This window comes from Thrips palmi, unplaced genomic scaffold (assembly GCF_012932325.1).
Source record: "Thrips palmi isolate BJ-2018 unplaced genomic scaffold, TpBJ-2018v1 HiC_scaffold_12, whole genome shotgun sequence".
Classification (NCBI taxonomy): Eukaryota; Metazoa; Arthropoda; class Insecta; order Thysanoptera; family Thripidae; genus Thrips; species Thrips palmi.
Genome location: NW_023144623.1, coordinates 6,919,957 through 6,934,448, shown reverse-complemented (window position 1 = coordinate 6,934,448; position 14,492 = coordinate 6,919,957). Strand labels below are relative to the sequence as shown.

The following is a 14,492-nucleotide window of genomic DNA, read 5'->3' as shown; positions in this document are numbered from 1 at the left end:
CTTTTTCTCGAAAGAGCGCTCTGGCCGCATCACCGCCCACCCAGAGAGCGACCAAGGACCTGGCGGCAACCTTCCTTCGCTTGCATTTCGAAGAATGAGTACCGGGGAGGTGATCTACACACCCTGCGGGGCGTGGCGGGGCGCGTCGGCTCTGCGCTAGAGGAACTTGGGTCGCAAGGAATGTGGAAGGGCAAGGCCAGCCCTCCCCCCCCCATCCTCCCCCAAACGGCTACATTTCCCGCCAAGAGGAGCCTCTCCCTCTCTCTCCAGCCTCCTGGCCACGTTTTCCCGGACACACGAGAATGGAGGCCTCGCCGAGCCCCAGCCCCGCCAGCCCCACCGCGTGCAGCCAGGCCGGCCGGCCAGGCCGCCAGGCCGCCAGGCCTCGCCTCGACCACTTGGCTGGAGCTGGAAGGCTGGCTGCCAGCCCCGTCGGGGCGGCCACCGTCGGCCCGGCCGCCAGCTCGGTCTGGCCGCCGCAGCAGCAGCGGGACAGCATTCCAAGAGCTGTATGACGCGGGAAGAGAGGAAAGGGGCGGGGGACATGGCGGGCTCACACACACACGCGCGCGCGCGCGCGCGTTCCAAAGTGAACGACCTGACACGGTCGGTGGAGCGAGTGCGCGCACACGTCTTTGAACGTCTTAGGGCCTAAGAGGGCCGCGGCAGGGTGTTTTGGAGCGCCTCACTGCGCCTGGTGATCGGGGCTTTGGCTTTCAGCGGGGCCAACCGCACGTGCACGCCAAGCGCCAGTCCAGACAGCGACCCCTTGAGCGCTCAGGCCTCAGGCAGCCTTTGGCGCGCTGGAGGCAACGCGGCAGACGCAGCGAGCGCGACGCCATCCGAAAATCGTCACACGCACTCCGACAAAAATGCAGGCGAACGCACTGGCAGACAGCCGGCCAAGCAGGCAGGCAGGCAGGCAGCAGGCAGACGCCTGGTTGCCAAGTTTCACAGAGGCGGCGGGCTTGAGGGGCCTGGCCTGCCGGCCTGCCCCGCCTGTCGGCGGGCCACTTGATACAGGCATGGTGTTGCCGTATGGTCCGTGGACGTCCGTGGCGGGGTCCGGGGGGCGACCGAGGGCCCCATGGGCCCCACATCCCTGTGTGGCCCCATAGGCCGGGGGGCTCTTCTCTCATTGATAGTGGGGCGACAGACGGATAAGTCTTCCTTGGTGGCGGAAAAACATGCCGGCCGCGGGGAGGGGAGTGACAGATTCGTTCGGGGAAGCGACCAACCGGCCCCATCAACCGGATGCGGGGGCCGCCATCACCGCCATGGGGCCGGCGCGCCGGACTGCCAAGCAAACAACACCAAACGCTCCCAAATCCAGACGGCCGCGAGGACGACGATGACGATCTGCGAACAGGGCCTCGAGCCGAGCCCCCTACTCCCCGTCCTGATGGCGGAATCGATTCGCGAGGGCGCCTCGCGTGGAATTCAAAACGACAAAAACCAAGAAATGGCCGCTCGCAAGCGCCAGGTGCGGACAAATCGAACCGAGAAGCCGAGGCCGACCAAGCAGTCCGTCGACCACCGGCAAAACCTGGCCGAGCCCGTCGCACCCGGACAACGCGGCGCAGTGGCTAGCAGTGGCGCGTCGCGACCTTGGCGTGCTCTTGACCTACCTACCCGGCCGAACCAACGGCGGACGAGCGGCCAGACGGACGGACGGGCAAAATGCACCGTTAAGTGAAATTCCGCGGTACGTCAGCACAGGCCTCGGCACAGGCCTCGGCACAGGCCCCGCCGGGGCCTGCCTCTCGGCGCGGCAGCCAATCAAAACGCTTCATTTCGACGCTCAAAAACGGAGCGACCCTGTTGGACCGACGCCGCGGCACGGCGGCGGCACGCTGCGCCAGTGAGGTAGGCCAGGCAACGGCAGTCCGCCTCCAGGCCGCGGACCACAGCCGAGCGATTCCGGAGGATGCCGTCGTCACTACGCCCCTCGAGTGCGACAGAGCCAGAGCGACGAAACGATCCCCCGCAACCACTCGACGGAGGCGCCTACAGGTCGGGCAGCGCTGCTGCTCTTCCCGCCAAAACTGGAGCTCGCCCATTGGCCAGGCCGTGTGGCCGGGCCTCGGGCAGCCCTCTGCGCGCTGGCGCCGCGACGACGGCACACACCTGTCGGGCTGTCAGCCCGTCGGCCCATGGACTTCCGCGATAAGCATCACGGCGACGACCGCGCCGTCAAGCGCAAGGCCGACGCGCGCGACGCGCCCGACGCCTTCAAGCTCCCCTCCCGCCCTTTGACGAGCGCGGCTGGCGCGGCGTGCAAGCGAGATGACCGCGACGCCCCCCTTCGGCCCCTTCCCCGCGAGGCGGATGCAGAGACAACGGCGAGGCTAAGAATGCGCGGAGGCCGACGCCGACGCCCCTCCCCCGGACAGTCCCCCGGCAGGTGCCATTCCGCTAATGCCCGCTAGCCAGATGAAATGGGCCAGGGCGCCAGGGCAGCGCCGGGGCAGGCCGTCTAGACTGGCGGCGGGGCGCGGCGGGGGCCGTCCGCAACACGCGTCCTCGCCGCCGTCCGCCCACGCAGTGCGACGCAGTGGCACGCACGCCGCCAACCCCCGTGGGGCCAACACCGCGACGCGGGGCGGCCAGGAGCCGGCAAGCTTACGGCAAGCGCCCCCAAGGGGTGCCCGCGCCGCGCCCCTCTCAAACGCCAAAGGGCGGCGAGGTGGCAGAGAGAGAGAGAGAGGAGGAAAAGGGGGAGAGGGGGGTCAGTGAGTCAGTCACCCCGTGCTGTCCGCACGGCGAGGCAGCGTCCGGCCAACGGGCGCCGCCGGCACCGCCGTCAGCTATTTCAAGAGCACGACGCCGAGTGCACTGGGTGCGCCCCGCCGCCGCCGCGCCGCCGCAGATGCCTCACCCCCCGACGCGCCCCGACGCGCCGCGACGCGCGCACCCCGGCCGGCGGAGAAGGGGAGAGGGCGGGGACGACGACACCGAAATAAAACCAAAACGAGGCCCGGGCGAGACAAAAGAAAATCTCCATAAGAAGAAGACGAAGAGCCGACTCGATTCACACACCATAAACACCCCCCACCACGGACCGCGGAGCCGCGGATGGAGCCGCGACGTGCCCGCCGGGCTGCCGACCCACCGCGCGCACTGCCGGCGGGGCCCTGGCGGGGCCGCGCACCTTATCAATGAAGCTACACTGATAAAGCGGCAAGTCTCGGAACGCATTATTTGTTTGGAGATGAGTAAACAGTGGTATCGGGGGCCATGAGGAGCAGTGGGAAGTGGGGGCCTCGCCGGGCTACGCCGGGCGCCCCGCTCGGCACTGCTCGGCTTGCTCGGCAACCAGGGCGTTAGCAAGACGGTACAAACATGGCGGCCGTGTGGTGCTCGCGCTGCTCGCGCTGCTCGCTGTACAAGCATGGCAACTTTCACAATCCATCCTCTCTCCGAGCTCCAAGCGCTCCAAGCCAGAGCCGCCCCGGCACCGCCATGCGCCGAGCCAGGCAGAGCCAGGCCGAGCCAAGCGAGGGTCATCGACCACCGCGGGCGTGGCGGGGCGGGGGGGCGGGGCGTGGCCGCGGGACCGCGCGACTCGGCGGCGGCAGCGCGGCAGCAGCACCGCGACCGGGCGTGGCGGCCGCGCCGTCCACACACCACGTGCGCCAGGGCGCCGTCACGCACGCCAAGACTCACCTCAGCCAAGACAACTCCACCGACGGCCTTCCCCGGGAAGGTAGACTCCACCGGCACCGCGTCGTCGGCGACCTCCTCTTCGGCGGCGACCTCCGCCATCACTTGCACCACCACAGTCACCCGCATCTTGACCACACCACTGTCACTGCGCGGGGTCACTTTATCCACTGAGTCGGTGTCAGACAAGTCAGACAGGGCCCCGGTCTGCAGCAAGGCGCGCACCACCACTTCGTCGCACAGCACACCGCCGCCACACGCCACCAGAGCGCCAACGCACTGAGAGGCAGGCGGGCCGCCAGCGCGCCAGCCAGGGGCGGGGCCAACGCCGAGGAGCCCGAGCCGCCCGAGCCCCACGAGGGAGGGACGGATAGACAGACGGCCGGAAGCCGCGAGTGCCGGGCCGTGGCGAGCCGCGCCCCGCGCCGCCAAGAGTACACTCACTCTCCAGCCCCCTCCCCCAGGGCGGGCAGCGCAGCGCGGGAACCGCTCGTGTTTTGTTCTCAGGGCCGGGGTCTGGGGTCTCTAGATATGAAAGAGCGGGGATGGCGTGCGAGAGAGACGGGCAATGGGGCGGCGGGAGCGACAGGGAGGCCGAAGCCCGTCCATGCCCGGCCGGCGCGGCAAAGCCAGAGGCAAAGCCCCTGCAGCGGCGGCAGCGGCGGCAGCAACAGCGCAGCGCGGACGTCTTGCCGCGGCTCGGCACGGCGCGGTGCGCGGCAGCAGGGCGCGGCCAGGCCGCCGCTCGGTGTGCGGCGCGACGCGGTACGGCGTACAACAGCGACGCGGCGCGGCACGGCGCGACGCAGCCCTGGAAAGCAGCAAGCAGGGACCAGCGGCGCACTGCTCCAGCCAGCCGGGCCTAGAGCCGGGCCCTGGCGAGCCCGTCCACGCCGTCTCGGCCGAGGGCTGCTCCTTACCCCACCCTTCCCGCCCCCGGAGAGGCTGAACAGGCCCTCTTCCTCCTCCCGGGCCCGTCCTGCAGCAGCCCTTGGACGGCCGCCCTTTGACGGGGGGCGTCCTGAGGGCTGCCAAAAGGGCGTTCCGTGCCACACAGACACGCCGCCATCGGGCACCATCGGGCACCATCGGGCACCGAGACGGCATCGATCGAGCGGCAGGGAGCATCGTCGGGACGGGAGTCGGGACCCCACCGCATCGCGCCACGCGGGCGACGCGCGTCCTGTCCTGGACTCGGCAAGGCTTCCTTCTCCTTCCCCCACCCCGCGCCGTCCTGCCGCCACTATCCATGCCCAGGCCGTCCTTTCCCTACGAGCCCTGCAGCAAGCCATCCGACGCCGCCACCGCCGCCTCCACAGCGTCATCCTGGACCGGATGTGACGTAAGCCTACACACGTCCATTCATCCGGCCAGCCCGCCACCGAGTGCCCCGCCTCGCCCCGCCCCCGGTGCAACGTTGTCGTAGTACGCCGGGGCGGTGGCGTAGCTGCAGGCCAGAGGTTTCGTCATCGTTCGGGCTCTCTCGGAGTCAAGGGCCGGGCGCACAAATGCCGTGCGGAACGAGTCTGCACCAGGCAAGGGGTCGCGAGGACCACAGGGGACCGCCCCCCGCAGTCAAACGAGACCGAAAAGTAAATTTAAACCCGACCGCTTCACTTCCGCCGCCGTCTTCATCACTTCCTTCCCGCCCCGCCGCGCCAGTGCGAGCGCAGCGAGCGCGCCGCCCGAAAAAATAATCTATTCTCGCGCGAAACCGGAAGTGGCCGCAGGCGCAGGCCGTAGGAGGAATGCCCGGACGCGGGCCGCGTCGGGGCCGCCGCCGCCGCCGCCGAGGTTAGGTTTAGTCTAACGGATCCAAAAATAACCGGGGCCGCGCCGCGACGCGCCAAGTTTGTAAAATGTCGCCAAGAGACCCCCCCGAAGAGGCCCCGGCGCGGCCCGGCCTGGCCCGGCGACACGGAAGAACCCAGGTCGAGCAGCGGGTTCAAACGGCGCCATTCCTCTAGCAGCCGGACGAAGCCGTCAGCGCGGCGCACGTGTTGCGGCGGTTTCCTGCCGGGGCGTCGGCGAGCGGCGAGGGCGCCGCACCGGCCGGCGAGTCGCTGCAGGCTGCAGGGCGTCGCGACACTCCGCCACCGCGAGCTGCGAACGGCGGGGCCACGAAGCCACCAGGCCGCACGAAGAGCCCGAATGTGACGCGGACCCCGTTGTTCGGGCCCGAGGGGCGCTCCTCTCATATCTACGTTGCACTCGCGTCCCAGCGGAACTAGTAAGTCTGCAGGGGTCGCACGCTGTGCGGCGCGATCCTCTCCCCCAAAATAGTCACAGCGACCCGGAGTGGAACACCACCACCGCCACTACGCCACGTGAAGTAGAACCTCCGCGGCCGCCATTTCAAACCGGGGCGCCCGAGCTGGCATCCGAACGCGACGTACGCCGCGCGGGGCGCAGCGGGCCCGGTCCTGGGGCTCCCCTCGGGGTGCTTGATGGAGGGAGCGAGGGAGGGAGAGGCGGACGGCTCACTTGGAGGATCCGTCTTGGAGCGCGCGGGCCGGAAGGACATTGCCCGCTGCGCACACTGTCGGCACCGGCGAGGGGAAGGGGCAGGCGAGGGGGGCCGTCCGCGTGTGCGTGCGTCGCGTGCGTCGCAAGCGTGCCACGGCGTGCCGTGATCCTGCCCGCTCGACGCGGGCGCAGATCGCCTCCTCAGGGTCGGCTGGGCTGCTCGGGCTGCCGCGCTAGCGATACGCACCGCGCGCCGCCGCAAGGTCGTAGAGAGCGACCGCCAGCACAGGGCCTCGACCCCAACCTTGCACCGGGCCGGCGTAGCCCGGCGTTGCCCGGCCGGCAGCCCGCGCGGCCAAATCGCCACGCAGGACCGCGAGCGGCTTTCGGCGTCCCGCGCGTCCCCGCCACCGCCACGTCGGGGAGGTCGGCAAACGCCAAATACACCCCCCTCCCAGTCCGACGGGCGGCAGCTGCCGCCGTGCAGCAACAACAGAGTCCAGGGCCACGACGGCCACGGCCGGCGCACGCCGAGCACCGTAGGACTGCAGCAGGCCTTGCAGGCTTTGCAGGCCCCAGCATGGAGGGGGCCGGCAGGTGGCACGCCAGGTGCGCCCAGGGGCGGGCAGCAGGCCGGCGAGCAGGCCGGCGAGCACGCGTTCGAGCCCACGCGCCCGCCACGCCGCCACGCGTCAAAGAGGGTGGGTCCTCCTCCATCCTCCTGGTTCGTTCTGCCCGGTCGACCGAGAAAGCCAGACACCGGCAGATGCACCTCGCGCCCGCCATGCCGGTGGACGTGCCCACTGGCTCTCTCGCACTCATGCGGCTCTCCGTCAGGGTGCGAGACAGACAGAGCGCTCGGCAGGCCGCGGCCGGCCAAAAAACGACAACCACACGCCGACATCGCCGTAAAAGTGAAGAGGCGAGAGGATCACGCCGACGGGGACAGGCCCGACAGGCCAGGGGCAAGGTCAGTGCTCAACGCGCCGAGGGCAGCGCCTGGCAGCGCCGCACCACGCGCAGCGCCACGCAGCGCGCCCAGCCGGCCAGATAGCGACGCAGCACAACAAAAGATAGCGTTCGTGCCCTCCCCCGCGCATCGCACTCACACACACGCGCGCGTATCGCACACGCGAAACCTCCCCCACCTACAGGGGCGACAACGGCGACGAGAACGCGGCGCTGGTGGCCGGCCAGCCTCGCCAGCCCACCCTCCCGGACAAGAGCCTCATCCCCGCGAGGCGCGCCGCGCCACACCACGTAGTTTCATCCCAAACAGTCGCTTTGGAAACCCGGCGTTTTCGAGGCGTGCGAGAGAGACAGAGCGACTGCAGCACACTGCTAATCCCGCCACTGGAGGCCAGGTCGTCACCCACGGCGCCAGTGTCGCGCCACACTCACCGGTCCCTGGAATCAGACAAAAGCACAGGCGTTAGACAAGAATAAGCTACATTCCAAGCGCTAACCTACGTACATCCAAGCTCAAGACCGCGCGGCGCGGCCAAAGCGGCCAGAGCGCCTGGAGCGTAGGCAGCCGCAGCGCTCCGGCGTCGTCGGCGCGCGGAGTCTGCCTACCTCCCAGGGGCGGAGGGCGCGGCGTTGCCACATCACGTTTCAAGCCTCATCGACGGAAAGCCGGGCGCTGAAGCAAAGCGCGGCGCAATGTCAAACACACATGGGGCTGCGTCGAGGTGCATCGGGGGCTTCTCGCCGCGCGCGCGTGCCGCGCCAGCCACGCCGTGGGGCAGGAAGTCATTGCCGGTTGGGGAGGGGCGAGGAGGGGGGCTTCCGCAGTGGCACCAACAGCCCCAACGGACTGAGGCGCTTCTGGTGGGGCGTGAGAGGAGAAAATCGAGAAATGCAACAAGGAAAAGCATCACGAGCGTGGCACCGAGCGGCCACCCCGGACACGCAGGGGCAGCATCCCCCAGGCAAGCCAGCCCCGTGAGCCGCGCGCTACGCCACCGGGACCGGCCAGACTCAGGGGGGCCCAGGAGGGGAGCCTCACGTGAGCCGCAGGGGGGCTGCCTGCCTGCACTTCCCTGCACCCTCCTCTCCTTCCTCGGCCAGACGCGCACGCACCCAAAATAAGCAGCACGCCGCTCTAAACTTGGAAGGTTTGTCTGCGCGGCGCGCGGCCCCCAGCAGAGCAAGCAGCGGCGCAGCGCCACTCTTACATTAGGCAGCAGTGCTCTGCACGTGGCCCCGGCCGCCCCGGCCGCCTCGGCCGCCTCGGCGCGCACCTTGGGCCTTGGGTACTTCCCCCGCCTGAATAAAAAGGACAACACCGGCGTGGCGCGCGCGGTGCCCGCACTGCGACAACCCATAGACACGCGGCCGGTCGGCCGGTCGGGCGCGTCACGCGGCCGATGCCGTCACGGCGCCGACGTCACGCCGCGTCACGCACACGTCACGCCAATCCGGCGAACCGGGCGCCGCGTCACGCCGCCGTCACACGCCACCTCGTCCAGCAGGCCGCTGTCTGTCTCTCTCTCTCTCTCGCTGCCCTGCGGACTGCGGGACCAATAGAGGGACAGAGACAGCAAAAGCCCCGTGACCCCGGCGCCACCACACGCGCCTGGCCGGAGTCATGCACTCGCTTAACGGGCTTTACGATCCGCCGCTTGACAATGGCCGCGCCTCCACTGCAAGCACTGCAAGCACGCCCATCAAAGGCCCGCCCGCGGTGGCAGGAGAAGGAGAAGAAGGGCGCGAGGCTGCACCTCACGGCGGTGACACACGGGTTCGCTCTTACCACCGTTCGCAGAAGCGCCATCAGCGGGCCGAGGGGCGCCCCCACCCCTCCCCGCCGTGACGCACGCCGCCGCGGATATCGACGGAACGCGCTTCGCGGCAGACCGCCTCGCCTCGCCCATTCCCGCCGTCCCCCCCCCAAAAAAGAAAGAAATGCTAACAAGCTCCATTTCACGGCGTTGGCGGCGGAGGCGCGAGCAAAGTCCCGCCGAAATCCCTCTCACTCAGCAGCAGCCCTCCCCGCCGCAAAGCAAATACCGTTAGGAGCGGGTCCTCTCCACTCCTCGGCGGGGAGCGCGGCGCGACGCGGTGCGCTACTCCTGGCCGAAATTGCCGCTTCAAACCCCAGAGCGCGGAGGGGCGGGGGGCCGCGGGCGGAGATGAGAGCAGAGGCAAGCGCGCCGCCAAATCGAGTCAATTCTCGAAAAAGGCCACGAGGCGGAGGAACGACGAATCGAGCTCCTCCAGAAAACGAAACGCCGCATGAGGCGGCGCGGCCAAGCGCGCCGACCTTTTACCATTCGCACACCGCCAGTCGTCCGTCCGTCCGTCCGTCCAAGCGGCGGCTAGACCAGCCCGCCGAGAGACCCGGAACCCTTGCCGGGTCACGTTGTCCGCGTCGTCCCGTTGGCGTCGTCGTCGTCGGGGTGAACGGGGCGGGGGGTGACCCTCGGGTGCAGTCGCGATCAGACCCACAAACCGAGCAGCCGCGCCGTCGGGAAGAGAGAGACAGAGGATGTTGGAACCAGGACCCGTCGAACCTCGCGCACAATGCGCCGCTAATCCGGGCCGCATTTGTAATTGGGGAATCGGGGCGACGAGGCCGGTGCAGCGCGTGCAGCGCGGATCGGCGAAGAGGACGACAATGCCGTCGTTACCATACCGGGCCATTTGGACCATTCGGCGCAGTCGGCGGGGACTCAACGCGGAGCACCACGCACCCTCCCTCCAGGAGACGACCCTCCTTCGAGGAGCGCGGGGCTGGGCGGGGCTGCGCGGGGCGCAGACGGCGCGCCCAGACGGCCCATCCACAGCGACCGACCCGCTGCCGCGTAGCCGCGGAGAAAAGCGGGAGCCGACAAAAAGCGCAGAGGGTACGCGAGGAAGGGGGAGGGGGCCGGAGGGGGTTTCAGTGCAGGGGCACGAGTCACCACCTGGCGTCTGCCGCGCCCTGCCGGGCGACTCCGAAGGGTCGCTTGGTCGCTCTGCCTCCCTCGCACCCTTATACGGCACGCCGCGCGAGTGCGACAGAGACAGAGCGACGACACGCCGCGCCGCCCGTTCGGCACCAGACTGACGGGGCCTGCAAGGCGACAGGCCGTGGGCACACTGTGTGCACCGACGCGTACTACAACTCACCTCTTGTAGAGCAGCGTCAGGGCGTACTTCTCCAGGCGCTGGAGCGGCGGCAGAAAGTCGTACGAGTCGTAGCCCTGCGCCGTCGTCGCGTCCGTGTCGCCCGCCCCATCGTCCGACACTGCAAAAACAACAACAAAGCCGTCAGGAAGTGCAGGGCGACGAAGCGAACCGGTTGGAAAAACACGCGGGGGCGCGTCGAGGGCGCGCACGTGGCACGGCGGCGCACGGCGGGGCCGCGACACGCGTGTCAACACGCTCACCACGTGGCCGGGAAAAAAGGCGGCGGCGGGTGGAGTCGAACCCGCGCCCCGCACCAGTCATGGGGATCACACGCGCCACCTCAGAACCTCCGTGCGTCGTGGCGGCAGACGCGAAGAAATCCCCTCGCCGACGCGGGGACCTTTGCCCCCAGCTGCCCCCTGCTACCCCTAGCCCTGTAGGCCCTGCAGGGGTAGCGGCACGCGCGCCCCCATCTCCAGCTCCCCCACCCGCAACCCCGGGGCCAAAAGTGAAAGTCAGGGGAAGGTGGGGCCATCCCAGCGGAGCCCCGCCGGGAGGGGAGGGCAGAGAGGGGGAGGCGTCCACCCCGACGGAGCCCGAAGCCACCCCTTCCACTGCAGCGTGCACCCGGCCAGGCCCGGCCAGGCCCGGCCAGGGCGAATACCCTTATGACTATCGACCGCCCCGCTCCAAAACCCCTGCAGTACCCCGTGCGCCTTAGAACGCTCGCTGGCCCCGCCCTTCACCCTTGTCGCCGAGGACGCGGCCGGGCGCAGCGTCAACCAGACGCCGAAAACGCCTCCAAAAGTCGCTCAGGTCGGGCTGTGGCGCTGAGGGCGGCAACCTTCCGGCAACTCGATTGGCCGTCGACACACCTTGGAGGAGCGCACCGCGACGCACGCTGCTGGCTTCGCCTAGGCATCCATGAAATCGCGTCAGGAGACGACTGCAGATGAGATTCGAACAAAACTCGCACCCCTTCGGAACGCCCCACGAGTTCGAGAGAGGCAGAGCGACGAAAGCACCGCCACAGCGTTCCTGTTGCTCGCTCGTCGCGAGGACGGCGGCAACGGAGGACGTCGGGCTGCTCCAGCATCTGGCCTTCGCACCCGCCTTCCAGCCCGGCTCCAGCCGGCACACGGGCCCCACGGCCCATTTCCAAAAACGGCGCGTTTTTAGGGACGGGCCCCATGCAGCTGCATTGCATTCGTGTTGAGGCAGAGGGCAACACACCCGGAGGCCGGACGGGACGGGCCGGACGACAGACGGGCCGAGTCCGCCCGGCGAACGCGGCGAGCGCGGCGAACCGACGGAGGGAGGAAAGGACGAGGGTGCGAGCGAGACAGGCAAGCCTGGCAAGGCCTGGCGAGGCGCGCCGGCCGGCCGAGCGAGAGAGAGAGAGGAGAGAGGGTGGGGGCAGGCAGGGCAACGAACCACTCGCTTGTCTGGCTGCTGTACTGGCGGGCGCGGCGCGGCACGGCACGGCAGAGCGGAGCATGAGTAGAGTTGCTGCAGCGGCAGGGACGCGTCTGGCCGCGTCGCAAAGTCGGAAACCAGCGGAAGACAATTTGGAGCAAAGTTAATCGGCCCGACAAGGACCGTCCAGAACCGCGCCTCCCCTGCACCGAGTTCCAGCGAAAGGGAAATGGCGTTCCAGGACAGCGACCGCTCTCGACCCTAGGCCTTCGCCCCGCCCTTGCCTTCCAGGACGCGCTTCCAGGCCGCCGGCTGGAGCGGCTGGAAACGGAGGACGCCGCGACCATTGGCCGCCGGCCGGGCGTTATCGAGGTCCTCCACGAGTCCAGGGACGTGTCCAGGGGGCAAGCCGGTCATCTGAAGCACCGCCTGGGGCTGGCCAGGGCCACGCCAGGGCCACGCCAGGGCCACGCCATGCAGGCCCAGGAGAAGAGAGGCCGACGGACGCGACGCCGCCGCCTCTCCAAGCTTCGAGCGCGCCGCCGTACGCGCCCCGCCGCCACGCCCAAAGCTCCCCCCTCCCTTCCCCGCGCCTCGCCGCGGCAGCGCAGCTTGGGATGGCCGCCGCCAGGGGGCAGCATCGCCTGGGTTGCCGCCGCCCAGCCTCCTGCCGTGGCTGCCGAGGCTGGATTCTAGATCGATAGGCCCAACGGCCCCGCCGCACCGCGTAGTACGCCCCGCCCCGCCTCACCCCCGGTCCAACCATTTGGCCAGGTCCAACAGGTCGCCGAGAAGACGAGTCGCACCAGCGGCACGGCACTGGCCCTGGCCATTTTCCAGGCCTGTTGGTGGAATATTCCTCCAAATTCGGCCAGCGCGTGCTAGCGCGTGCCGCCACGCCGCTGCGGCATCCGTCCAGGAGCAGCGCAAGCGCGCCGCGAGCCAGCACCGCCAGCACGCCGACCGGCGGGGCGCGGCGGCGCGGCGGGGCCACAGCTACTTCCGGAATGCGGCCACGCCAAGCCTGGCCAGCCTGGCCAAGCCACGTGCACCACGCCACGGGGACGAGCCGAGCCCCGAGCAAGTGCGCGCCAAGAGCCGAGCCAGTCTACGCTAGCTGCAGTGTAGCTGCAGCACCGCCAACCCAGGCGCAGTGAGCCCGAGAGCGACTGCTATCGCAAACTGCAACGCCATACTGCGGGTTCGCAGATCACGGATGGGTCACACACGGCGACAGCGAGCACGGGCCGTTCCCACGTCCGCGTGCTGCGCGTGTGTGCGTGCACACACAGACACATGCGCACGCACAAAGCGCTGTCAACCAACCAGGAAGGCGGCATTCCATCTCGCGAGTGCGTACCGCCGTACCGCCGTCGTACCAACTGCCGCCACACACACGTGCTAAATGGAGCACGGGCTGCACGCCGGCCCCCGAGATTCGGTGTGTGAAGGCGGCGGCGGTGGCGGCGGTTAGAGGGGACCAGGTTCATAGACCGCGTTCACCCACTGACGTCAGACAGGGAGCGCCGCAGCGCCGCCGTAGTACAGTGTGCCAGCCGCCACTTCCAGCAGCACTGCGCAGTAGCAGAAGATAAGCAAGGCCAGAACGGAACTGGGGCCGTTTTCATTATGTTTCTGTGCAGCCAACCACACACCCAAAACAAGGGGCCCTGCAAAAATAAAAATTTTAAAAAAACTTCGGGTGCGCCTCTTTGCTTGCGCCCCAAGCCGCGCGGCGCCGTCAGCTCAAAGGCAGCCGACTCAGTCAAAGTCAGTCGGTCAGCGAAACTAGGGCGGCCGCGGCCATCTTCGACGCGCCAGCCGCGCCGCGCGCCGCCAAATAAAAAAGAATCGCTTTTTCACGCGTCCGACCGGCGGGATTAATTAAACAAAAATTAGAAAGGTGAACGGGGTCGAGTGCGGGCCACATGGCGGGTGGGCGCGAGAGAGACAGAGCGATGCAGAATGGCCACATGCTCGAGGCAGCCCAAGGGCAGGGGAGATAACTTTGCATGAACATGAACAGCACTAGAGAAAGTGCGGCAATTAGCCAAGTCGTGACCCACTGCGGCCATTCAAAGACACTGCCGGCGCCACAAAGCCGCACCGCTGCAAGGCGCTGCAGGAGAGAGAAATTGAGAGAGCAAAGGACACTGCAGGTTGGAGCACCGTGCCACGCCGTGCCACGGGCGGGACACGCGAGAAACGGCAACGCACGGCCGGAAACCGTCACACCGCCCCGCCGCATGGGCCGCGTAGAGAGCGGGGCGAGTACCGGGGAGTACCCCTTTGGCTTGCCCGCCTGCCGGCCTGCCCCTCGGATGCCGCAGGGCCCCGCGGGGCCCCGCAGCCATCCTTGCCCGACCCAGGCTAACGGAGTAGTACCCGTACTGCATTGCTCGGCCAGACCGGGCCGCCGGGCCGTGGCGAGCCGCGCCAAAGCGTCACTCGCTTGTTTTCTGCGCAGTTTCGTGAGGAAGGCCGGCGGGGCCAACGGACGCCATGAGGCGCGCCACGCCACGCCGTGCCATGAGGCGTGCCATGAGGCCTCATCGTGTGTCTCGGTGCGTCTCGGACTGGATACCCCGCCTCCCCCTCCGGCCCGCCGCTACCAAATTCAAACCGCCGCCAAAACATGCAGCGCGCGACGCCCTACCCGCAGAACGCGGTACAACGCCGTGGCCGCGTATTTTTCTGCAGGCTTCATTTTCATACACGGCGCCAGTGGACATAAAAATTCAAATCCCGACACGCTCCCCGTCCAGGGCCGGCAAGGGCGGGGCGAGGCGGGCGCGACATCCTTGGAAAAACGAGAGGCGCAACAAACGGCGTTC

The 14,492-nt window shown here is 68.7% G+C and overlaps 1 protein-coding gene across 4 annotated transcripts in view; it reads right to left on the bottom strand.

Annotated features, from left to right (window-relative positions):
• The window catches only part of LOC117640332 (serine/threonine-protein phosphatase 4 regulatory subunit 1-like), a 31,620-nt gene that overhangs the window by 13,157 nt on the left and 3,971 nt on the right, over positions 1-14,492 (bottom strand). For 3 of the 4 annotated variants that reach the window (XM_034376757.1, XM_034376762.1, XM_034376758.1), the window contains 2 exons: positions 10,243-10,360; positions 7,531-7,536 (listed from right to left, as the gene is read on the bottom strand). In XM_034376757.1, coding sequence (XP_034232648.1) covers positions 7,531-7,536; positions 10,243-10,360 — 124 coding nt within the window. Of the gene's footprint in view, positions 1-3,666; positions 3,899-7,530; positions 7,537-10,242; positions 10,361-14,492 lie in introns of those variants that run through there. The other variant, XM_034376761.1, reaches the window with a different exon arrangement.